Source organism: Pygocentrus nattereri, chromosome 9 (genome assembly GCF_015220715.1).
Source record: "Pygocentrus nattereri isolate fPygNat1 chromosome 9, fPygNat1.pri, whole genome shotgun sequence".
NCBI classification, from domain to species: Eukaryota; Metazoa; Chordata; class Actinopteri; order Characiformes; family Serrasalmidae; genus Pygocentrus; species Pygocentrus nattereri.
Window position 1 is genome coordinate 3,634,996 of NC_051219.1, and position 27,103 is coordinate 3,662,098.

The 27,103-nt window shown below is 39.4% G+C and overlaps 2 protein-coding genes across 2 annotated transcripts; both read right to left on the bottom strand.

Moving 5' to 3' along the window:
• On the bottom strand, nt 1-8,839 carry LOC119263986 (cell surface A33 antigen-like). Its single transcript, XM_037540928.1, has 7 exons — nt 8,569-8,839; nt 7,002-7,307; nt 5,618-5,923; nt 5,332-5,358; nt 3,943-4,050; nt 3,667-3,707; nt 1-3,284 (listed from the first exon to the last, which is right to left on the bottom strand). The coding sequence occupies exons 1-7, from the start codon at nt 8,720-8,722 to the stop codon at nt 3,072-3,074; spliced, it is 1,155 nt and encodes a 384-aa protein (XP_037396825.1). The 5' UTR covers nt 8,723-8,839; the 3' UTR covers nt 1-3,071.
• LOC119263983 (polymeric immunoglobulin receptor-like) lies at nt 8,765-25,703 on the bottom strand. Its single transcript, XM_037540924.1, has 7 exons — nt 25,626-25,703; nt 21,877-22,215; nt 19,658-19,960; nt 18,281-18,574; nt 12,029-12,334; nt 10,670-10,767; nt 8,765-8,874 (listed from the first exon to the last, which is right to left on the bottom strand). The coding sequence occupies exons 1-7, from the start codon at nt 25,675-25,677 to the stop codon at nt 8,773-8,775; spliced, it is 1,494 nt and encodes a 497-aa protein (XP_037396821.1). The 5' UTR covers nt 25,678-25,703; the 3' UTR covers nt 8,765-8,772.
• Between the last annotated feature and the right edge of the window lie 1,400 nt (nt 25,704-27,103).

A 27,103-nucleotide genomic window follows, 5' to 3' on the forward strand; every position in this document is an offset into this window, starting at 1 on the left:
TTTAAGGAAAGTAATGAAAGTGAATATATTGTCTGATCAACAACCACATACAAATAAAAATACATCGCAAACAAATAGTTACAGTTGTGTTCAAGACCTCTTCAGTGCTATAAGGCTGTACTCTGGGCTAGGTGCCTTATTTTTCTCTTTGACCTTGTCATTTTCTTCACTGCAGGTGTTTGAGACCAGGAATGCCCACGACAGGAGCAAGTCATAATGGAGTTTTCTTTCTGGACCATCTGAAGAAAAAACCTTCACCACATAAACAATAAAGAATCATCAATTTCCTTTATAATGTCATTAACTGATGAGCAGAAAAACCTGTGGTGTCATTTTTAGTACAATTATACACGTGGACCATAGTGGCTGGACATGTTCTCACCACTTCACCTCATCTTCCTCTTGAAGCGTTTCCAGCATTACAAGTAGAGCACTACTGAAACGTTCCAAGATGTTGATGACACAGCTGATAATCAGATCATTTGCCTGCTCTTCAGCCCCGTCTTGCTGTGACATTCTAGGAAGAGTGCTTGAGCCAAGGAGTAGATCAGTAGATAGATTCATCTGGGATGACATTGACTTTGAGGGCTAAGTATTCAAGAGTGGCAGGTAGGCTGAAGTCTTCTTCAGAGTAGGTACGTCCAGAAACCTGGTGTTTTTGACATCTGTTACAGTCCACTTTAATGCTGGAAACTCCAGCTTATGTGTTGGTAACATTTGTCACGTTTGGACAGTCTTCTGCGCACGCATGCAGTTACCCACATGTGACCATCTTGCTCTTGGTACAGGGCTGCACCAAGGCCTTGGAGGCTAGCGTCTCTATGCAGAATGTAGAGTATCTGAGGATTGGAAAACCTGTACACTGGGGCAGTAGTTAATTTCTCAATGAGTGTGTGGAAAGCTTCACATTGGTGTGTCCACTTTCCATCCAAAGGCTTCTTGAGATCAGCAGAGGAAGCTGGTTTGGATGCTCATGTTTTTCAGTGGAATACAGCCAGCTGCCAGGTCATTGAGAGGCTCTGCAATTTTAGGATAATCTCTGACAAATCATCTGTAATATCCTGTTAATGCCAAATAGGACTCTGTGCACATTGTTATTTATCAGCTTTGGCAAGGTTATCAGCACAGAGATCTTCCATGGGTCCGTTTTTAGTACATCCATAGAGACAATGTGTCCCATATATTTGACTGATTTCATGAAAAATTAATCTGCAGAGAATTTTAAACCAAACTAATATAAAAATTTCATGAAGCACTCGAAAAAAAGCAACGAGGTCATCAAGAAACGCAATAACTTCTTTGAGCTGCCTGCTGCATATACATTTTCCATGATGCGCTGAAATGTACTAGGTATGTTAGCATTCTCCCAGAATTTCCATTGGTGTTAGGAATGCTGTTTTAGGCTTGTCCTTCTCTTCAACCTCATCCTGATAGTAGCCAGATTTTAAGTCCATAACAGAAAACCACTTCAATCCAGTTGGTGCTAAAAATGTCTCTTCCATGTTAGGAAGCGCATATGCATCTTTAGTGGTCTGATTGTTAAGCTTTCTGTAATCAACGCAGAGAGGGATTGTACCATTTTTCTCCTTCACAGCAACTATTGGTGAGGCTGTCGTGGAAATGTATTGAATTGTGTTGAAATACGCCTTTTGAGCAATTAGGCTTAAGGATGATTCTAAATGTCACAGTGGCCGAGAGGTGGCGGGATTTTTTGTGCCTCATGAGATAAGAGGAAGTGACCTCGCTATGAGAACAGAAACAGAGTGTGAAGATAAGAGGCAGCGAGAGAGGCGTAGCGCCCAGCCACAAGGCTACGGGTCGGATCTGGATGTTCTCGCTGGATGTTCACAGTAAACAGGTCGTATAAGATAAACATGTAAACGAATGGTGTACAATTGAGAATAATGCTGACTAAAGCTTACTGCCAGGAAAGGAACGTAAGGGCGGGGGAATGACAGAAGGGTATAAGAAGCACAACACACAGCTAGAGAAGGATATAGGAAAGATATAGGAAAGATATAGGAAAGATATAGGAAAGATATAGGAAAGATCTAGGAAAGGGAGAGAGAATCCATTTTTTGTCATGTTCACTTTTTAATAAACTTGTTACTCACTTTGATAGAGACTCAGAGGCTCAAATTCATTTTTTTGTCACAATTTTCCACCACAAACACCACAAAAAGGAACTTTGGGATTCATGGATGGTGTTTGCATTGCAAAGTTCTTTAGGGTGAAGTCTGACTGCTTCAAAAAGAGAATGATGGAAGGGACTTGCCTTCTGTTAAAAGCAGTGGAATCCGAAATATGAATTCTGTGCTTAATCACTGTGGTTTGATCATAGTCAAGATCTCAAACAGGAAAGACTTCAGGAATCTGAAAAATCTAATGTCCTCTTGTTCTCAGAGTTTAAAGGTCAGACTGCATTGCATCCAACAGGAACAGATAGTGGGGAAACTAAGGACTCATCCTCCATACCAGAACTAGTTTTCAGTGGGGAAATAGATGAAGCAATGTAAAGCTCTGCTAACCAGTAGTTGGCAGGAAGGTTGATATCATAAGCCGCCTCATTCTTGACAAACCTTGAATTGTGTTCTTCTTGGACTTGTGAGAACATAAAAGCCTGATGCCTGGGACCACTTAAACAGGTGGAATAAGGTGTCCTCCTGCTTGCTTGGGTTAAAAACCTACAGCAACGTTAACCCTTTGTGGATAAGACTGGACACTCCTGGTCTACACTTTAATAGAATTATTTTAATTATCTGGCAAGACTCAACTGTCGCAGATATACTCCGGTTGACTTTTATTTGGATGTAGGCTCTAGCAAGCGGAATCTGATTGGTTGGTGTTGGGGGTAAGATTCTGGTAGACTGAATCAAATTGGTTGGTCTTGGGGTTTAGGAACTGAATCTGACTAGTTGGATTTAAGTTCTGGCAAGCGGAATCTGATTGGTTGGTGTTGGGGTTTAGCCGCTGATAGATCAATTCTGATTGGTTGGTTTTGGGTTCAGGCTCTGGTAGACAGAATCTGATTGGTTGGTGTTTGGGTTTAGGCTCTGGTAGACTGAATCTTTTTATTTGGTTTTGGGGTCCAGGCTCTGGTAGACAGAATCGGATTGGTTGGTGTTTGGGTTTAGGCTCTGGTAGACTGAATCTGATTGGGTGGTGTTGGAGTTTAGGCTCTGGTAGACTGAATCTGATTGGTTGGTGTTGGGGTTCAGGCTCTGGTAGACTGGACCCATGCTGATGTTCTGTTTTTCAAGAGGATCTTCATAATCACCATTGGCCTGTAACCAAAGTAACATACACAGGAGAAAATAACTCGCACTTTAGTCATCACATCACATTCATTCATTCATGCAGAATAATTCCTAATGTGTCCATGACTTGTTTGCTAAATTTCCTACGGGATCAATAAAGTATCTATCTATCTATCTATCTATCTATCTATCTATCTATCTATCTATCTATCTATCTATCTATCTATCTATCTATGACATCAAGAGTTCCCAACTCTGACTCTGAATGTCTACTGCTTTGGAGATTTAATGTTAACCACATCTGGCTCTTGGCCTTATAGAATGCTACTGACTTAAGCTGTTACAGTTTAAAACAGTTCGTATTTGGTTATAATGGGAAACAGTTTTAAGACTTTGTTTTTTCACTCACTTTGTTCTGTGATCTTCTCTCAGTGTTTGTAGATACAGACCCTGCAATACAATTCAAGATGGTAATCAAAAAGCTGTTTTCCACAAGACTGGTAGATTTAATTTGGAATAGAGGAAATCTTTCATAACTTAGATGTAATTTATGTTCTTATTAAAGTATTACATTCATATCAAATCTACTTTAATGAGCACAGTTTTCCAGGTCTGAAATAGAGCCTGAACTTGGACTGATACATACAGTAATTATGAACTGTGTATATTGTTCTGTGTTAAGTACCTCGTGTCCTGTTGTGGATCAGTTTGTAGATCAGTGCTGATTCTCCAATCACTACAATCACCAGCAGAGCCACGCAGACACTCAACGTGATGAGCAAACCTGAGCAATCTGTAGAAAAGCGAAAGAGATGAAACATAACGGTTACATTAAGAACACATTCAAAGCACGTTCAGGAAGACAAAGAATAAAAGCAGACTTCAAAAAAATCTACAACACACACATGAAAAATGGTAAAACTTCACGTTAAGGTCCTTCAGTGACATAGTAACAATGCACCAATGACTGGATGAATATAGCAATTATCAGATATGAATGTGTTCTGTTTTATTACAAATGAAGGAACATGAGAAAGAATTGGTTGGTTCTGCAAAACCTCACATCAGATAAAATACATTTACTGAATGAACAGACAGATTAAATAAAACTAACTAAAATTCATTAATACAGTGACTAAGATGAACTAATATAGTAACTAAGGTTACCTATATTTATTTGGGCAATGCTCTTATCCAGAGTGACTTACAATTTGGTCTTATTTAACAGGCATTAGGAGGCTTTCCCAAGGACTCATTGTTATAGCGTGGGGTGCTGGCCTAGGCAGAGATCAAACCCTACTCTATAATACATTAACTCTTATGATAATTGATATAATCATTAATATGAACTAATATGGTAACTAGAAGCTGATATATAGAAACTGATATAACTTATATTAACTGATGTATTAACTTGATTGACTGATATAAAGGAAAACTATAAAATAATTTGAATATTAATTTAAAATGTTTACATTAAAATTGAAAATAATTTAAATAATACATAATTTCCACTATACACACATAAATATATATATATATATATATATATATATATATATATATATATATATATATATATATATATATACATAGTTAGTCATTACTAGTGAATAATAGTTATTTTTTCAGCTGACCTTATAGTTAAAATATTAAGTAAAACTAGTTATAGAAGTTAAACTTAAAATAGTTAAAGGTTGATATTACAGTTAACATGTAAGTTAATCTGAGTTACTGTGTTAATCATAGTTACTATATTGCTTAGTCTTGTTTACTTTATTAGTTAATATTAGTTCTATTAATATTATGTCTGTTCATTCTGTAAATATATTTTATCTGATGTGAACTCCTGCAGGAACAACCAATTCCTTCCCATGTTCCCTCATTAGTAATAAAGCCTTAGACATTATTCATTACTGTTAAATGCTATATTCATTAATGAGTTGTTGGTGCATTGTTACTGGGTTACCAAGGAACCTTAATGTAAAGTTATCCAAAATGTACATGCACTCACACACACATCACATTTTAAAATGCTTTGAAAAGTCTATATTGCTGTGTTGTAACATCTCACCAGACTGATGCGTGATTTCTGTCTTTTCTGTTGTTGATTTCATTTAGAAAAACAGAAAAAGAGGGGTGTGAAATACATATTTCCACATTTCCATAATATTTAAGTTAAAATAATTGTATATCACAAAGTTAAAACATTTCTGAGAATTATCAAAGCAATCTTGCCTGTAAATCAGACCATTATTATTATTATTAATATTATTATCAGAAAATAGCAGAAATGGTTAATATCAAACACAAACTGTTGCTGTTTTAATGTCTTTACAGTTGACAATAAGAGAACCTACCTTTAAGGCTGAGTCTGATGTTGATGGACTGTTTGTTCTCGATTGAACATCTGTATGTTCCCTGGTCTTGTTCAGTCAGGTTGGATATCAGCAGAGAGAGATTTGCTGGAAGGTTCTTATTAAACATCTGGACTCTGCCTGTGTAGATTGCCGTCTCATTGGATACCTCAGTCCCTCCTGAGTCTACATGCTCCCATTTCACTCTTACAGGTGTGGTGTGTTGGTCAGAGCAGGAGCAGGGCAGGAGAACAGAATCTCCTGGATATTTGTGAATGTCTTTCTCCTGAGTCTCTGACAGTTTGCAGTCTGCAGGAACATAAAGCAGCACAGTGTTTCTGTTCTGTTTATTATGATTGCATTATCTGTTTAACGGTGATTGACTAATGCCACTTCTCTCATGTGAAGTCTGGAGTCTAAACTGTAGTGTCATTTGTTGTTGTGGTTGGAAAATTATATATTGATGCTGCAGAATTCTTTACATACACATATCTGTAATATGGTGATTACAAAGCTGGCCAGTTAGATTTCATTTTATGATCTAATTTTCCAGCTTATGCTGACTTAAGGTCAGTTCACACTGAAAGTGAACAAAAAAAACTAAATATCTTCAAGGGACAAAGATCTTCTTGAATCTTCTCAACAAACGGCAAGCAAAGGCATTAGACAGGCTACATTTCAGTTCTGTGTCTTAGTTTGAGCTGCTGTTGTAGATGTTAGCCCCCCAACCTATGAAGCAGAGGACAAACTAATCCCTTTTACCAGTTAAAATATTGGTTTCTGGGACACAACTGATCCATCAGCTTAATGATGAGTTTGTCTACAAGATGGAGATACACAATCTTTCTGTTTGGTGTCTAGCACTGAATGCCACCAAGACCTTAAGTGAACTTATTGTGAACTTCAGGAAAAAACAGAAGTGATCATATTATCAGTATCAGTGACTTGCCAGTGGAAATTGTTAGCTGTTTCAGCTGCCAGACTCTCTTGGTCTCTGAACATCAGCACCATCCGCAAAAAGAACAGCCGCTTCAGTGGGAAGTATCCGGACATCTATACACCTAGCATTTTGCACTATTCCTTTCCACTATTTCTGTTTATTCCTATCATCTGTCTAACTTCATACTGCCAATCACCAGTACTACAACTACAACTCACTATGGATGTGCACAGGTACTAAACTATTCTCTTAACCATTCAAGTTGGCAGGATCTGGATACTGAAATCACTCTTCATTATGTTTCAGCACAAGACGATAATATACAGGCTAACAATTCAGTTCAATTTGAATTTGAACAACAATTCAATTTGATGTTTTTGCTTCTATTAATGAGTAAGAATTTTTCCACAAAACACAAGAGTACCTTGAAGGTCTATGTCAATTTACCCTTAATGTTGAGTGTGGTGTTGATGGACTGTTTGTTGTTGATTGAACATCTGTATGTTCCCTGGTCTTGTTCAGTCAGTTTGGATATCAGCAGAGACAGATTTGCTGGAAGGTTCTTATTAAACATCTGGACTCTGCCTTTGTAGAGCTCCATTTCATTGGATACCTCAGTCCCTCCTGAGTCTACATGGTCCCATTTCACACTTACAGGTGTGGTGCGTTGGTCAGTGCAGGTGCAGGGCAGGAGAACAGAATCTCCTGGATATTTGTGAATGTCTTTCTCCTGAGTCTCTGACAGTTTGCAGTCTGCCGGAACATAAAGCAGCACAGTGTTTCTGTTCTGTTCATTACTATTACATTATCTGTTTAATGGGGATTGGCTAATGTCAGCTCTCTAATGAGAATTTTGGAGTATAAACTGAGAAGCTTTTTGTTACAGTTGGAAAATTGTATCTTGATACTGTAGAATTCTTTATAATACAAATCTGTTATTTGGTCATTACAAAGCTGGCCAGTTATGTTTTATTTTATTATCTAATTCGCTAGCTCATGCCACGTTAAGGTCATCATTGCAGTGATGGGGAAAAACACTCAAAATATCTTCAAGGAACAAAGATATCCTTGAATCTTCTCAACAAAAGGCAAGCAAAGGCATTAGGCAGGCTACGTTCCAGTTCCATGTCTTAGCTTGAGCTGCTGTTGTAGATGTTAGCCCCACAACCCTTGAAGTAGAGGGCAGACTTATCTACCTTATTTAACATTTTAAAGTACCGTTTGCTGGACATGAATGATCCATCAGCTTGATGATGAGGCTGCTGACAGATGGGAGATACATGATCTTTCTGTTGGGTGTAGCAACAAAAATCTAGCTCTGAATGTCACCAAGACCAAGAATTTATTGTGGAAAAATAGAAACGATCCATCACTATGAATTGGCTTGAATGTGGAATTTGTCTGCAGTCTCAGATTGCTGGATGTGCCACTGTCAGACTCCCTTTGTTGGTCCCTGAAAATGGATGAGCACCATCCTCAAAAAGAACAGTCGCTTCGATGGGATGAATCCTGAATCCATGCATTTTGCATGAATTCTTTGTCCTATTTCTGCATATTCCTGCCTTCTATCTTCTGGTTTACTTGTCTTCTGTGTGCAATAAATTTCTTGTACCTCCCTGTCCTATTGCCCCATGTAATTCTTCTTTGATCTTTTTGGCTGTAGGAGCGTGGTGCTGTAGTACAAAAATTATATGGATATATATTGGATTTTATATATAATATATATTGGATTTTTGGATGGCTTGTGTTCTGAATACATGTCAATAAACCATTGATCTTGAGTTTGATTGTTGCCATGCCAATACCTGAGACAAGTGTCGAGTGAGTGCATGTTGCTTGAGAATGTTTGCAAAAATCGCTTAAATAAAAAATTCTCACATTCAGTGAGTAAAGACACTGAATTCACTGAATTACAGCTTCAGTTACTGTAGAATCACTGGAGAGCTGATGATAGTTTACCACAGTGTGATCAGGTGAAGATACACAATTATTTTACAGGTCTAGGTCAGTTTACCTGTAATGTTGAGAGTGATGTCGATGAACTGGTTGTTGTTGATTGAACATCTGTATGTTCCCTGGTCTTGTTCAGTCAGGTTGGAGATCAGTAGAGAGAGATTTGCCGGTAGGTTCCTATTAAACATCTGGACTCTGCCTTTGTAGAGCTCCATCTCATTGGATACCTCAGTCCCTCCTGAGACCACACGCTCCCATTTCACACTTACTGGTTTGGTGTGTTGGTCAGAGCAGGAGCAGGGCAGGAGAACAGACTCTCCTGGATATTTGTGGATGTCTTTCTCCTGAGTCTCTGACAGTTTGCAGTCTGCAGGAACATAAAGCAGCACAGTGTTTCTGTCCTGTTTATTACTGTTGTAGTATGTGTTTATGTTTTTGTGTGTTTAATAGCGATTAAGAAGTTTTGAACCGAAGTATCAGTTTTTATTATATCTGAAAAATTATACCATCCCGATTCCAAAAAAGTTGGAACACTGTGTAAAATGTAAATAAAAACAGAATGCAATGATTTGCAAATCTTATAGCACCATATTTTGTTCGCAATAGAACATACAGCACATAACAAATGTTGAAAATGAGACCATTCCATGAACAACTTTAACTCATTTAGAACTTGATGGCAGCAACGCTTAAAAAGTTTGTAGCATCCCCTCTTCTTTTAACAATTTAAACACATATCAGATGTTGAAAGTGAGAGATTTTACCGTTTTCTGAAAAATATTAACTCATTTAGAGCTTGATGGATCTCAGAAAAGTTGGCACAGTCTACCATTGTGTAGCATCCTCTCTTCTTTTTCTTGTGAAGTGAGGAGACCAATTGCTGTAGTTCTAGGAGAGGAATGTTGTCCCATTCTTGTCTGATGTAGGATTCTAGCTGCTCAGTTCCAGGTTTTATTTACTGGATTTTTCACACATGTTGCATTGATAGAATCTTTCCAGATGTGTAAGCTGCCCACACCATAGCCACTAATGGAACCCCAGACCATCAGAGATGCAGGTTTTTGAACTGTGGGCTGATAACAAGCTGGATGGTCCCTCTCCTCTTGAGTCTGAAGGACACACCGTCCATCAGAATTTTAAATTTTGATTCATCTGAACACAGGACAGTTTTCCATTTTGTCTCAGTACATTTTACATGATGTTCACCCCAGAGAAGACGGCAGCGTTTCTGAATCATGTTGACATTTGGCTTCTTCTTTGCATGATACAGCTTTAACTCGCGTTTATGGATTAAATGGTGAACTGTGTTTACATTGATTTCTGGAAGTGTTTTTGAGCCCATGCAGTGAATTCCAGTACAGAATCATGCCCGTTTTCAGTGCAGTGCTGCCTGAGGGCCCAAAGATCACGGGCATCCAATATTGACCGCCACCTTGTCCCTTTAATACAGGGCTTTCTCCAGATTCTCTGAATGTTTTGATGATGTTATGACATGGTGGGATATCCAAATTCTTCATTTTTCTGAAATTGTTCCACAATTTTTAGAAGCAATTATTCACAAGTTGGTGAGCCTCTGCCCATCTTTGCTTCTGAGAGACTCTGCCTCTCTAAAATGCTCTTTTATACCCAGCCATGTGAGTTAGTTGCAAACTGCTCCTCCAGCTGTTTTTTTGTCAGTACCACTTACTTTTCCAGTCTTTTGTTGCCACTGTTCCAACTTTTTAAAGATGTGTTGCTGCCATCAAGTTCTAAATGAGTTAATGTTTTTTCATGAAATGGTAAAATGTCTCACTTTCAACATCTATGTTGCAGATGTGTGTTCTATGTTCTATTGTGAATAAAATATGGGTCTATGAGATCTGCAAATAATTGCATTCTGTTAATATTTACACTTATTGACATTTTACAAATCATCTTAACTTTTATGGAATTGGGGATGTATTTTGACTATTTTGACAAATCTGTAATTTGGTGATTACAAAGCTGTTGTTGTTGATTGAACATCTGTATGTTCCCTGGTCTTGTTCAGTCAGTTTGGATATCAGCAGAGACAGATTTGCTGGAAGGTTCTTATTAAACATCTGGACTCTGCCTTTGTAGAGCTCCATTTCATTGGATACCTCAGTCCCTCCTGAGTCTACATGGTCCCATTTCACACTTACAGGTGTGGTGCGTTGGTCAGTGCAGGTGCAGGGCAGGAGAACAGAATCTCCTGGATATTTGTGAATGTCTTTCTCCTGAGTCTCTGACAGTTTGCAGTCTGCCGGAACATAAAGCAGCACAGTGTTTCTGTTCTGTTCATTACTATTACATTATCTGTTTAATGGGGATTGGCTAATGTCAGCTCTCTAATGAGAATTTTGGAGTATAAACTGAGAAGCTTTTTGTTACAGTTGGAAAATTGTATCTTGATACTGTAGAATTCTTTATAATACAAATCTGTTATTTGGTCATTACAAAGCTGGCCAGTTATGTTTTATTTTATTATCTAATTCGCTAGCTCATGCCACGTTAAGGTCATCATTGCAGTGATGGGGAAAAACACTCAAAATATCTTCAAGGAACAAAGATATCCTTGAATCTTCTCAACAAAAGGCAAGCAAAGGCATTAGGCAGGCTACGTTCCAGTTCCATGTCTTAGCTTGAGCTGCTGTTGTAGATGTTAGCCCCACAACCCTTGAAGTAGAGGGCAGACTTATCTACCTTATTTAACATTTTAAAGTACCGTTTGCTGGACATGAATGATCCATCAGCTTGATGATGAGGCTGCTGACAGATGGGAGATACATGATCTTTCTGTTGGGTGTAGCAACAAAAATCTAGCTCTGAATGTCACCAAGACCAAGAATTTATTGTGGAAAAATAGAAACGATCCATCACTATGAATTGGCTTGAATGTGGAATTTGTCTGCAGTCTCAGATTGCTGGATGTGCCACTGTCAGACTCCCTTTGTTGGTCCCTGAAAATGGATGAGCACCATCCTCAAAAAGAACAGTCGCTTCGATGGGATGAATCCTGAATCCATGCATTTTGCATGAATTCTTTGTCCTATTTCTGCATATTCCTGCCTTCTATCTTCTGGTTTACTTGTCTTCTGTGTGCAATAAATTTCTTGTACCTCCCTGTCCTATTGCCCCATGTAATTCTTCTTTGATCTTTTTGGCTGTAGGAGCGTGGTGCTGTAGTACAAAAATTATATGGATATATATTGGATTTTATATATAATATATATTGGATTTTTGGATGGCTTGTGTTCTGAATACATGTCAATAAACCATTGATCTTGAGTTTGATTGTTGCCATGCCAATACCTGAGACAAGTGTCGAGTGAGTGCATGTTGCTTGAGAATGTTTGCAAAAATCGCTTAAATAAAAAATTCTCACATTCAGTGAGTAAAGACACTGAATTCACTGAATTACAGCTTCAGTTACTGTAGAATCACTGGAGAGCTGATGATAGTTTACCACAGTGTGATCAGGTGAAGATACACAATTATTTTACAGGTCTAGGTCAGTTTACCTGTAATGTTGAGAGTGATGTCGATGAACTGGTTGTTGTTGATTGAACATCTGTATGTTCCCTGGTCTTGTTCAGTCAGGTTGGAGATCAGTAGAGAGAGATTTGCCGGTAGGTTCCTATTAAACATCTGGACTCTGCCTTTGTAGAGCTCCATCTCATTGGATACCTCAGTCCCTCCTGAGACCACACGCTCCCATTTCACACTTACTGGTTTGGTGTGTTGGTCAGAGCAGGAGCAGGGCAGGAGAACAGACTCTCCTGGATATTTGTGGATGTCTTTCTCCTGAGTCTCTGACAGTTTGCAGTCTGCAGGAACATAAAGCAGCACAGTGTTTCTGTCCTGTTTATTACTGTTGTAGTATGTGTTTATGTTTTTGTGTGTTTAATAGCGATTAAGAAGTTTTGAACCGAAGTATCAGTTTTTATTATATCTGAAAAATTATACCATCCCGATTCCAAAAAAGTTGGAACACTGTGTAAAATGTAAATAAAAACAGAATGCAATGATTTGCAAATCTTATAGCACCATATTTTGTTCGCAATAGAACATACAGCACATAACAAATGTTGAAAATGAGACCATTCCATGAACAACTTTAACTCATTTAGAACTTGATGGCAGCAACGCTTAAAAAGTTTGTAGCATCCCCTCTTCTTTTAACAATTTAAACACATATCAGATGTTGAAAGTGAGAGATTTTACCGTTTTCTGAAAAATATTAACTCATTTAGAGCTTGATGGATCTCAGAAAAGTTGGCACAGTCTACCATTGTGTAGCATCCTCTCTTCTTTTTCTTGTGAAGTGAGGAGACCAATTGCTGTAGTTCTAGGAGAGGAATGTTGTCCCATTCTTGTCTGATGTAGGATTCTAGCTGCTCAGTTCCAGGTTTTATTTACTGGATTTTTCACACATGTTGCATTGATAGAATCTTTCCAGATGTGTAAGCTGCCCACACCATAGCCACTAATGGAACCCCAGACCATCAGAGATGCAGGTTTTTGAACTGTGGGCTGATAACAAGCTGGATGGTCCCTCTCCTCTTGAGTCTGAAGGACACACCGTCCATCAGAATTTTAAATTTTGATTCATCTGAACACAGGACAGTTTTCCATTTTGTCTCAGTACATTTTACATGATGTTCACCCCAGAGAAGACGGCAGCGTTTCTGAATCATGTTGACATTTGGCTTCTTCTTTGCATGATACAGCTTTAACTCGCGTTTATGGATTAAATGGTGAACTGTGTTTACATTGATTTCTGGAAGTGTTTTTGAGCCCATGCAGTGAATTCCAGTACAGAATCATGCCCGTTTTCAGTGCAGTGCTGCCTGAGGGCCCAAAGATCACGGGCATCCAATATTGACCGCCACCTTGTCCCTTTAATACAGGGCTTTCTCCAGATTCTCTGAATGTTTTGATGATGTTATGACATGGTGGGATATCCAAATTCTTCATTTTTCTGAAATTGTTCCACAATTTTTAGAACCAATTATTCACAAGTTGGTGAGCCTCTGCCCATCTTTGCTTCTGAGAGACTCTGCCTCTCTAAAATGCTCTTTTATACCCAGCCATGTGAGTTAGTTGCAAACTGCTCCTCCAGCTGTTTTTTTGTCAGTACCACTTACTTTTCCAGTCTTTTGTTGCCACTGTTCCAACTTTTTAAAGATGTGTTGCTGCCATCAAGTTCTAAATGAGTTAATGTTTTTTCATGAAATGGTAAAATGTCTCACTTTCAACATCTATGTTGCAGATGTGTGTTCTATGTTCTATTGTGAATAAAATATGGGTCTATGAGATCTGCAAATAATTGCATTCTGTTAATATTTACACTTATTGACATTTTACAAATCATCTTAACTTTTATGGAATTGGGGATGTATTTTGACTATTTTGACAAATCTGTAATTTGGTGATTACAAAGCTGGCCAGTGTAGCTTCATTTTATGATTTAATTGGTCAGTGCATGCTGCTTTAAGGTCTGTACACACTGAAAGTGATGCAAAAAGAAAAGTCAAAACATTTAGTAAGTTTTCTGCTACTGGAAAAGAAGCGTGCCTGAATTTGAGTGCATTGCCAAGGACGTGTTTTTAAGGACGTGACTCAGAGGGCAAGGATAGCCTGGCTGTATTACTAACTAGGCTACTGTAACTAATGTTAACTAAAACAATGAAAACATATTTATCTGACAAATATCTTGTTGGCACATCGTCCACTGAGAAGAAAATATCTTGTGACATAATGTCCTCTTCAGCATCCAACATGATGCCTGTTAGCTCTGTTGGCTTATTAGCTCATCTGAAGAGGCAGCAACTGTTGCTTATCCAACATGAAAACCCACCTCACTTCCCTCTGCTGTTTTTGAACAGTAAAATATCTTCCTCTCTGTGCTGCTGTATTTTTGTGCATCATCAGTGCTCCCACCTAAAAAGATGAGTCTACATCCTTACACTAGTTACAGCTAGCCATTGTTTTCCCATGTGATTAACTGGATATCCATTCATGAACTCATACACACGATACTTGATTATCAAAATTAATCAGAATGCACATCATTACTGCTCACAAACCCAAAACAAGCTTCAAGGTTTTTTGCCATATGCAAACACCACTGTCACACATTGAATTCATACTTGAAGCACTTCCCCAATTAAGAGTCAGCATAGACCACCAACAGACACCGACTCCGAGGCAGCACTGCGTCCAGACTACACACAATATTACAGAGAGAAACTGTAGTGTTACCAAAAGGGAAACACATATATGTACACAAATATCCATCTACATACACCTCACCTTACATCTCCTTTTTGGAGCTCTTCTCTGGATCCTAAACTTCTTGGCATGTGGTGAATTTGGTTGCACTTCAAGAGTTGTGTAATTAATACTACATAGCTTAATTATATCACACACTCAGTGGTCAACCGAAAACACAACAGTCTCCCTGGACAAAACGAAGTCGCATTCATCATTTCTAATACTCAGTTAAGCGTTTAATTGCCTTAATGGCAGCGCCAGTCCATCCATCCATCCATCCATTTTCCAAGCCGCTTCTCCGTCAGGGTCGCGGGGGGGTGCTGGAGCCTATCCCAGCAGTCTTCGGGCGAAAGGCACGATACACCCTGGACAGGTCGCCAGTCCATCACAGGGCAGACACACAGACAGTCACTCACACACACACTCACACCTAGGGGCAATTTAGCATGTCCAATTGGCCTGACTGCATGTCTTTGGACTGTGGGAGGAAACCGGAGAACCCGGAGGAAACCCACGCAGACACGGGGAGAACATGCAAACTCCACACAGAGAGGACCCCGGTCGCCCGGCCAGGGAATTGAACCCAGGCCCTCCTCGCTGTGAGGCGACAGCGCTACCCACCACGCCACCGTGCCGCCCGGCAGCGCCAGTCCTGTCAGGTAAATATTGCACCAGTCTCCTGTTGAGTCCTGTTTATTGCATATTCCACTCTTTTAGCGCCCACTCCTCAACAAACTTTGTCTTCAATGGAAGAAAAGAGCACAGCACTGTCATTCTCACAATCCAGGATGACAGCTGTAGGGTAGAGCAGGGTATTTCTGACATGGCAATAGTTTCAGATGCAAGCAGATCACAGTTTAATCTCCAAAAGCAAAAGAGGCAAGACAAAATCATAAACGTGAAATGGGCCAAAAGTCAAAACACAGACCCAAAAAGACAGGCAAAGGTACAAAAAAGGGATGAAGCACAAAGTCGTAATCAGGTAAACAAGGCAGGGGTCAAAAACATGAAACAATGCCAGTCAGAATGAAACGTTCAGTAGTTCTCAAGAAAACAATATATATACTATATATACTAAATCTGTGAGTCACATGACAGTCTACACAGGTGAACCCGGTTAGAATTCCGGGGATTGGGAGCGCTGATAGGAGCGCAGACATGAGTCAGAAGACACGTGAGTTCCCATAGAATCCTGGGCAATGGAGTTTGTGTCAGAGTCCAACTCCGATTGTGACTGAACAGTCAAATGACCTCACGTTGAGCTCTGGGAAAAGGAGTCCGCTCAGGAGTTTGCTGGAGGCATGACAGTATCGAGACCCAGTACTAAATAGGTACCAGCTCCTGATTGGTCAGTACTGAAGTGTGGACTGGACAAATGGTGCTGTTATCAATATTTATGTAACGTTAGTTCAACCATAACATCCATACGATTCTGATTGGCTAACCCTAACGTTAACCATATCGAAAGCTGAGCATTACTCTGTGCCGTCCTGTCATAAAGGATAACGTTTCAAAAGTGTGGGCTCACATTACTGAATTCAATAAACCTGCAGCTAAATGCAATATATGTAAAAAGGCTGTTGGGTGTAGAGGAGGTAACATCGGTAACCTCATGAAACACAAACATAATAATCTATAAATCTGAGGCAGGGCAGAGTGTTTGACTGCTTTAGCAAAGCAGCTGCTTGTCCTGCATCCTCAGTGCAGCCTCTCGGCTCCGATGCTGATGGGATCTTGTCAAGTCGAGGTAACACTCGCTATCATCATAATAAAGGTCTGGAGTCATTAACTCAGGACACAGTCAGCGTCTGTTTTAAGTACTTCTAATTTATGTTCCTACATAATAAAGAGTCAAGCAGCAGCCACAGCTTCATCAGTGGATAGCAGTAGTCAGTAGTCAGACATGCTTGCATGGCTTCATGATGCTGTCAGTCTGTACTGCTATAAAGATGTTTACTGTTCTGATGCAAACAGTGCAGCATAAGTTTGAACTGAGTGTGAGTGGTCCTGACAAGCAGGGGTAATTCATTTTGTAGTTACCACCCCCTCCCAGAGGCACATTATCAAACATCATCATACGTGCTTGGTATAAAGTTGAGAATAAAAACATCACTGCTGACACTAGTGTGTAAGAGCCTGAACCACTGAGGGATGGATGAGTTCACACAGAATCCCTAAATTACAGGCACACTCCACTGTGTAAATGTAGACCGACTAAGAATTGTTATTTTTGCAATAAAATGTAATAATAAAGTAACTTCTCAATCATTTCACATATTTTCATGTGATATTTTAATTTTTTGCTAAATAAATAAATAAATAAATGAATAAATATATATATGGACAGCAGTATCAATAGGAGTATTGATAAGTATTGGTATTATTAAGCAGTAGCAATATCAGTATCAGTACCTGCTGTAGGGTGTCAATGCGACTGGATCAGCGGACATAATGAACCACTGGGACAGTTTGAGTGACCATCAAAATCAACATGGACCAGCAGGTTAAGCATGTAAATAAACTCATACAATCTCTGAAATGTTCACCCAGGCCACGGTAGAGTGGACTAGGATGGACAGGAACTCTCGAAACTGGTGTAATCTTTACCTGAAGGTCTCAACAGTGTCTTTGATAAAAATGTCCAAGTTATTTTTAAGTATATTAGTAGGGAACTTACTAAATATACTAAAGGAATACTAAATATACATTTTTATTAATGTAATTTATGGAAATGCAACTAAAATGCACTTTCCTGTACATTTCAAAAGTAATATATTTGAAATTGTATTTAATATTTTAGTATGCTGATAAAACTTGATAAAACAAGAATGAATGTAATTATTTCATAACGTACCAAAGCACACTTTAACAAAAGCATATTTAAATATCCTCAACATTTTAGCTGCAGTGTAACTCTAACTAGTATTAGAATAGAATTTGTAGTACAGTTATGTCTTGCTTAGCTTGCTGAAGTTAACTCCACTTCAACAGAAGTTGTTCCAGTTTAGAACAGAAAAGCTCTTCCAGGCTCATACGACTTATTTCAACATTACTTAGATATAATTCGCTCATCACTGATTCATGACAACAGCAACAGTAAAAGCACCAACCAGGGCTCAGGTTTTGTTTACAACTTGTATCATCCCTTTCACAGGTGGAGACCTCCATCTGTCCAAGTTTCTAAAAATCTAAAACCTGTTGGTCAATTCTGATCCAGTCGATACACAACAGGTGAGCAAATCACACAGTATAAATTTTAAAAACCCTAAGATTTAAAAAAAAAGTTGCTGTATTATTACAGACCTTATGCAGAACTAGTAAAGGACTGATACAGGACTAATATTATAATGAATGAATCCTTTTCCCAAATGTTTTAGCCGTTCTTCATACCTTGATTACTTCTGCTAATAATATTATTGATTCTAGCTTTGTTTTTAGTCTCATTCAGCAGATGTATGAATGTATGAATGTGAAAGAGACAGAATTCAGAAGTTTACCTTTAACAGTGAGGCTGAAGTTCCTGTACTGATTCTGGTTTATCCAGCATGAATATGTTCCTCCGTCCTCTTCAGTCAGGTCTGAGATCAGTACAGAGAAATTTCCTGTAGAGCTCTGGTTAGATGTCTGAACTCGGGCGCTGTAGCGCTGAAGGAGATCTTCCTGGTTTGGTGTTCTCCACTGAACTCCCACAGGTCTGCCCTGCTGGTCAGTGCAGGTGCAGGACAGAAGAACAGACTCTCCTGAGGATCTACTGACTGGAACAGTCTGCTTATTCTCTGACAGAGTGCAGCCTGAAACAACAACACCCTTTGACTGACCAGAAAATACATTATATATTATAGACGTTACACATGTTTACATAAAATTAATCATAAATTAAATGCATTTGAAGAGTGTCATTCCAATAATTTTGAATATAGTGAGATTTTTATTGGGATAATAGCTGTTGTTGAAAAATTCACAAAGATGATATTAATAATAATACATCACTGTTATATTTATTTATTTATGAAGCTCACAACAACTTATGTCATGAAAAAAGGCAATTCTTGAAATTAAAATATTGTAAAATTAGTCGAAAAACCTAAAAGAATATTTAGTTACTGAATGTGTTTATTTCTTAATATAACAACAAAAAACAACAAAAAAATCTTTTCATATCAAGTGTCATTAAAGCACTAAAGCGGGGATCTGGCGCCCCTGATCAGGTGGCTGGCTCTGTGTGAACAGTGAGCGCTGCAGGAGAGGAAACAGCGTCTTTTCCTCCATCTGATTAAAATGATATCACTTCACACCAGAACACTCACTAAACTCAGTCCCGCCCGCTTTACCAGCCGATGTAGTCTGAGTAATTGTCCTGTAGCTCACAGCCAGCGGGCAGCCGCTCTCATTTACTCTCAGTAACACATGTGAACTGCAGCTGGAGTTCAGATCCACACTGTGGCCTCAAACACACAGTTAGGAATAGAGTCTCACAAGCTGAGCCACATCACACTCTTCACTGAGGCTACTGTGCAGAACGGCTACCGGGCACTAATGCTGACCAGCTGAGCGTTGAACTCCACCAACAAACATCTGTCTCTCCACAGAAGAGCACGGCTTCATAAAAGTAGTAAATGTGTCCGATTTTAAACGACTTTATCTGTTTTCAGAGATTTTATTATCTACATTGTGTTCAGTGATGAAAACACTTTCCAGCTGTTTAATCACAGCAGTCACATCTGCACCAGCATCACATTCCACAGCTCCAGCTACTGTTACTGTTCTCTTCAGTCTTACAGAGAGAAGCTTCTGGAAACAGATTGGGTGCTGAGTCAGTTACGCTGGTGCAGTGCGGTCAGTACTGAAACTGTATGATGATTTGACCGACTGACCTGTGACATCCAGCTGGACATATGGCATGTCCTTCTCATCAGCTCTGCAGGTGTAGAGTCCAGAGTCCTCTTCAGTCAGATCTGAGATGAGGAGAGAGAAATTTCTGGAATGGTTCTGGTTGAACATCCAGACTCTGCCTCTGTAGGATTCTGTATCATTAGACACTGCGGTCTGATCTTTAGTCCATGTGACTCTGTCAGGGTTGATCCTGTGTTGGTCTGGGGGACAGGGACAGGGCAGCAGAACAGACTCTCCTGGAGATCTGAAGAACGTTCTCTCACTGACACTCAGCACAGCACAGCCTGCAGACCCACAAATACAGACACACACATCACCACCATCTCAACACCAACAGCACAGTAACCAGTTCTCTCAGTGGTCTTTACCACTGTTACCCCCTCTGTTCACATCAGCTGGATGTGATTCTGTCACACCGTCTCTCGTTTAGTGTTATTTAATTGGCTGGTTTGATGAAGTTTATCAGTCAGGGTTCTGCTTCGTTCCTGTCATTATAATTCAGCCTCAAAGCTTTTATTGATCTAACATCACAGTAATGATGGAAGCTTGGCTACATTAAAAAACATATTTTTGTAATAATTCTGTATCAGACAGACGGGTAACACTTTACATTAAGGGTTAATTATTAACTGTTATTACTCATTATTAAAATATCAGTGCTTAGTTTATTTCATTTCATCACAATTTTCTTGAACTCTCTACATAACACTGACATAACCATGCCTTAAACATGTCATGTTGCTGGTAATTACCCTCACAGATGCTATAATCATATTATATTATATCATATTATATCATGTTTATGTCACATGATCATTTCTGATGTCAGGTCATAAAAGATTATGTCATGTGTCATAATGACATTATTAACAGTGATGGTAACATGACACTGTTATTAGGGATGCACTGATATGTGAATTGTGGGCCGATGCCGATATTAAATATCATTCATATTCATCTCTGCTGATGATGATTCATAAACATTTAGAGTCTGAAGGACATTTTCAGTGAACGCTGTGGAGTTTACATTACAGAGAAATCTAATATTCATTTATTTAGAGTTTGTAACGCAGTTTGTTCCCAGTTATTGAGTAAATAAGCTGGAACTAACGACTGAACGCCGATCAGTAAAGCTTTACAGGAACTGCATGTATATGAAGTGTTCATGGCTCATTCATAAACAGTACAGTAAGGATTCATTACAGTTACGTCCTTTAGAAACATTCATTAATGAGTGATGAACATTTCATGTTATGAACTGGAAACACAGTCAGTGATGCTCAGTGTGACCTTCATGATAATCTATTGAGAACATGAACAGTTTACTGAGCTCACTGTGAGAGAAATCCAGACTACATTCATTATTAATCAGTGTTTATTGGCTTTAATGACTAAAATGAAATCCAAACAAACTTCAACATCTACTCTTACATTAAATTCTCCTGTAGCATCTTTTATTAAGTGTGCAGTAATATTACACATCCAGGCTCATCACCTTATGAAATATTAGTGAATATCATCATTGAATTATGTATATAAATGTGAAATGTCATTCATTTGTGTGTCATGTTTTTAAAGAAATATCATTAATAGATCAGTAATAAATGCAACATGGATCTCTTGAATATCATGTGCTTCACATCATTTGTTACCTGAGAATAAGTGATGTGTATTTTAATGGAGTTCATGCTCCACATCACTGAGTGCGTATTCGATTCATCACATTATGGATTCATTATTCATTAATTCATCAATTTAATGTGGGTTTCAAAATGCTGATGTCATTGTAATGGACTGTTAATGTACTGGTTATGAATATATCATGAATGTGTTGTGTACATGTAGTTACTGTACAGCATTACTCAAATATCAGTTAACAGACTCAATTACTTTAACCTCTTAATGAGGCACTATGTATTAACATATAGATATAAAAATAATGATATATAAATAATGTTTAAGGAACACTTCACTAATGCACCAATTCTTTTCACCATAATCATAATCATAATTAACCCAACTTCAGCAGCTCTACTGATCTACAGAACATTCATCTACTGTCAAACATCCACATAAACTGGAGGAACATGTTTACTTTATAAATAAAAGGTTACAAATACATGATGATTAAATTTCACATACCTTCTCAAACTTCACCCCCATCAAACAGAAATCCTGATTAATCCTCTGTTAGACTTACCTGTGGAGACTTGGAGAAAGACGGCCCTGTTATATTTCCCGTTGTTTCCACACAGATACGCTCCTTCATCTTCCTCAGTGAGGTGGGAGATGATTAGAGCTACAGTTCCTGGTTTATTCAGTATCTGAACTCTGCCTCTGTAGCGCCGATTCTGTCTGCCGTCCTCTGGAAACACTGAGTGATCAGCTCTGTAGTCGCCTTGCATGAACTTTCTCTTAAATCCCCACTGAACTGTCTGAGGATCTTCCTTTGTTTGTTGTGTACAGGAGCACGGCAGCTCCACAGAATCTCCAGCAGATCTGGTGATGGTGTCTCCAGAACCTCGCTCTACAGTGCAGCCTGCAGAAACACCACATCACCAAGAACTTGGATTAAGCCTTTTTCATCATATTTTAGAACATAAACTCAAGAACAACCACAGTGAACCTCATAAAGTGCGCGTGCGTTCATGCTGCCTGTTCCAGCAGCTCCCGTTCGTGTTTATTTCATTTTTCTTCTTAACTTTTATCTTTTTAATAGTTTATTTATTTGATGAGGCAAGTTAGTGAAGCTGTCCCCTTTTGAAACGCGCTGAAATTCTTGGTCTGTCTTTTCACTGTGAAAGTGCTTCTTTCACTCTCCTGGTCCGCCGGCCGCTTTGTTTACACATGGGATCAGCTGATCGCGCTGAAGCCGCTCGGCATGGCGACCAGGACAATGAACACCCCCGAAGGGTTTTGGAGACGCATGCACAGGGGATGCAGAGGGGGAATAAACCAGTGCACGGGGAAAGCGAGGGAGAGACGGCGGAGGCTTATGGAGAAGAGGGGATATCCCTCCGTCTCCCCTCCGTCATCATGGGCAACGTGAGGTCGCTGGGTAATAAGATGGACGAGCTGACAGCACTAGCCAGGAGTCAGAGGGAGTACCAGGAGTGTAGTCTAATGTGCTTTTCGGAGACATGGCTACACCAGGACGTCCCGGATGACAGTGTTTCAATCGTCAGCGTGTGACGTCATTTATTCAACTACAGCACGTCTCCAAACTCAACACCTGAGTTTCTTTATCACAATATCAGGTGACTTTAACCACGTCGCTATGGCCAAAGCATTACCACACTTCACTCAGTATGTGGCCTGTCCCACCAGAGAGGAAAGAACACTGGACCTGCTGTATGCAGGACGCATACCGCTGCTCCCCCCTCCCCCCTCTGGGTAGGTCAGACCACAACTTGATGAACCTGAGCTCCTGTTATGTGCTGCTGGTGAAGAGTCAGCCTGTGACCAAGCGGACAGTGAGTAGATGGTCTGGGGAGACTTACGAGGCACTGCAGGATTACTATGAGGCTACTGATTGGTCTGCACTCTGAGCCACACAGAGAGGACATCGACGGGCTCACAGAGAGCATCACGGACTACATTAACTTCTGTGTGGACTCCACTGTCCCAACCAGGACTGTTAAATGTTACTCAAACAACAAGCCGTGGGTAAGAAAGGACATTAAGGCTCTCTTCAACAAGAAGAAGAGGGCCTTCAGAGTGGGAGACAGGGTGGAGGTGAGACTGATCCAGAGGGAACTGAGGACAGCTATCAAGGAGGCGAAGGACAAATATAGACTGATCCACAAGGCCAGTGATGTTGTGGGTGTGGAGCTCAAGACTCATTCTACCGAAATGACCACAGAGCACCACAGGAGGTCATTCTTACCTGTGGCCATCAAACTCTACAACTCCTCTCTCAGTGTGTGATTCACAAAGTGTGGTTCATCTGTGCAAAACTCAATACCAAACTGTTCATATGTGTAATAATAATCATAATTGTGTGCAAAAGGTACACCTGAGCTCAGAGGTACAATAACTTGAACTGCTTTATACTGGATGTTTCATATTTACTATCACAGTCTTTACTATATTCATAAAAACTTAAATCTCATGCACATATTGCAAATTCCTCTTCATCTTTGATTTAAATTATTAAAGTGTTTATTCTTTTACATAAATGTTTGCAACTGTAACAACTGCAATTTCCCTCTGGGATCAATAAAGGATTCTGATTCTGATTCTGATTGTGAAGGTGTCAAAACGAGCTATAATGTGTTGAGATACGACAATATATACACACACAACCAGGCCTCTAACTCTACATAGACGCTCCCTTTTTGTCACGTGTGTTTAGTGACAGTGACAGATGTTGAGAAGTGTCTCGGCTCACTGCGGTGAAGATTCAGTGTTAAAGTAAACAGTGTAGCTACTGCAGATTTCTATAAATGAAATATTTGAAAAAATAAAAATGGAAAATGTCCACATTAAAACAAGCCCACAAGGTTCTTTACTGCACTCTACACTGATCAGGTGTAACATTGTGACCGCCTCCTTGTTTCTGTGCTCATCGTCTGGATTGATATCCAGTTTTAATTACTTTAATGTTTACCTTAAAAAAAAAGTTCATTACAGAAATGTCCTGTGCTTAATGGCCAAGCGCTGAGCTGTTAGATCCTATTGTTTTGAACTAAATATCTCCCAAAATATAAAACTCAGCACTGAACATTAAGAATCATCACTACTGAAACACATTCCGCTTAAAATTAGCTGAAAGCGTCACTGCTAGGCTCAGTCAAAGCCACAGGAGTTTAGTCTAAATTTGAATCAGTCTGGTAAAGAGATTCATATCCAGCTCTGTGAAAAGTCAGCGTTAGAAACTAAGACGGCCAATGTTTTTCTGAGTTATACATCACGGCTGATCCAAGACCTACAAATGGCATTTTTAAAGAATATAAAGAGAAACGACAGAACTTCTCAGACAAAATTCAAAAATCTCAAAATAGACTTTACAACAAAGCTGAGAGTGAATCTCGCTCAAGACAGGCACAGCAAGCATGACAGAAAGGGAGCTAATAGAGTTCAGGGGTATCACTTCAGAATAAGAGGACTCTCATCACGGGTTTTACAAATGGCTCAGGTTCTTTAGAGCCGGGTTTCTCAGCCACTGGGCCGTGGACCAAAAGTGGGCCAGAAAGCACACTGTGGTGGTCCTCAGGCCTATACTGATGTGACATGGTCTGCAGTGGACCATCAGTGGCATTTCGTAATAAACGTAAAGTAAAAATGTTCCACATGGTGAACGATATTAATACAAGTCCTGCAACAGCAGTAAACAAAGGCGCTTCGTGGTTATTTGGCCCAGAAACTAAATACACTCTTCCTGAAGCTTCACTCGTCCACTTCTGAGCGACTGGTGTAAATGGCATAGCATGAAAATTCAGCTTAATTTACCAGTGTATAGTTACCACTATAAAACAAGCTCACGTCAGTCCAATGGGTTGATATTTCATATTGAGTGAGACATTGTTGCGTATTGCAGGGTAGACAGTCAAGCATTGCTATGTGTGTAAATAGGTGAGTATAGGGAAGAATTTGTGCCACATTACAGTGAAAACTACAGAGAAAAGCATGAAATGCGATGCTTTTCTGTAGTGACGCGCAGAATTTCTGCCAAAATGAAAAGCAAAACCTTTATTATATTATCAGAGCTTTTTATTTACGTTTGATTTCACAAAATGCTGAATTGGTGTCTGAATTGAATACAGTCCACCTTGACGTGTGATCAATACAAGACAAGATCAGAGGAGAAAGAGTCAATAAAGACACGATGATAACAGCATATCTAGAACCTGAACTCTTCTACAGTTCACTACAGTTCACTGTCTACAGTTCACTACAGTGCAGCAGTGATGCACGTGAAGAAGAACTCACACAGTCGTGTGGACTCACCTGAAGATTCCTGCAGCACAGAGTAGAGCAGAAACACCCAGAAACACCACATCTTTACTGAGAGAACACCGCTGTTCATCTCTCTCTCTCTCTGGTTTAGGAGTGTCCACTCTAAGAGAGAGAGAAGTGACACAGACATTTTTAGTCTCCAGCCTACTGACCACATCCTGAGAAAACCTCTGCTTCTTTTTCTGCTGAGAGGCTGAAATAAAGATTCTGCTCATCATAATACAAAGTTGTCCAGCAGATGTTATGAGCTGTCATGATAGATTATGTCTAATAATATAACAAACTTTAAAATATAGTAAAATATATTCATTGTTGTAGTTCTTCTCTGAAAAGAAAGTATTTAATGTTAATGAATGTAAAACATCACTAAGTGTGCCTAAGCTCTGTTATACTATACGCTCATTGATCATTAATGAATACGTAAAATGGACTTTTCAAATTGATGATGGAGTCATAATGGTGTTCATGAATGACCCCTGAAAGCTCCATGTTCATGTAATTACTGTAAGTCTCCCTCCTTTAACTCCATATTATCAGTACATCTATCTATCTATCTATCTATCTATCTATCTATCTATCTATCTATCTATCCTGTTCATTTTTCTAACCTTAAGTTTGGGATATGTCGCCATCTACTGGTCCCTTTTGGAACTTTTTAATTGGACATTTTTGGATCCTACCTTGATTGTGTAAGGAGTTAATTAACATCTCATCACTCAAATTCCAAAGAAATTCTATTCATTAAAATTTCCATTCAGTCAAATACAGCAGAACGAGTATACTCCAAGTATCCATGCATCCATCCATCCATTTTCTAAGCCGCTTCTCCGTCAGGGTCGCGGGGGGTGCTGGAGCCTATCCCAGCAGTCATCAGGCGGAAGGCAGGATACACCCTGGACAGGTCGCCAGTCCATCACAGGGCAGACAGACAGACACAGACAGTCACTCACACCTAGGGGCAATTTAGCATGTCCAATTGGCCTGACTGCATGTCTTAGGACTGTGGGAGGAAACCGGAGAACCCGGAGGAAACCCACGCAGACACGGGGAGAACATGCAAACTCCACGCAGAGAGGACCCCGGTCGCCCAGCTGGGGAAACGAATCCTCGCTGTGAGGCAACAGCGTTACCCACCGCGCCACTGTGCCGCCCTATACTCCAAGTAATTTCTCTTTATTTTGTGTCCCTAATTACTGTGTAGTTACATGTTAACAATGCGTGCAACAATAATGTAACTGCTGGTGATGCGTTCACTGTTACAGATGGATTACAGTTGCCCAGCTTATGTAATTATACCAGTTGATCTTATTATACAAGTGTATCTTTTACAATCAGAAAAGTCTTATTGAAAAAAAAACATCTTTAAATAAGGTCTTATTTACCTTTTAGACTTGTGTAATTACATAAGATAATATATGTTATTATAACTACATGTGCTGTTGCACTTGTGAGTAAAATACATGTGTATT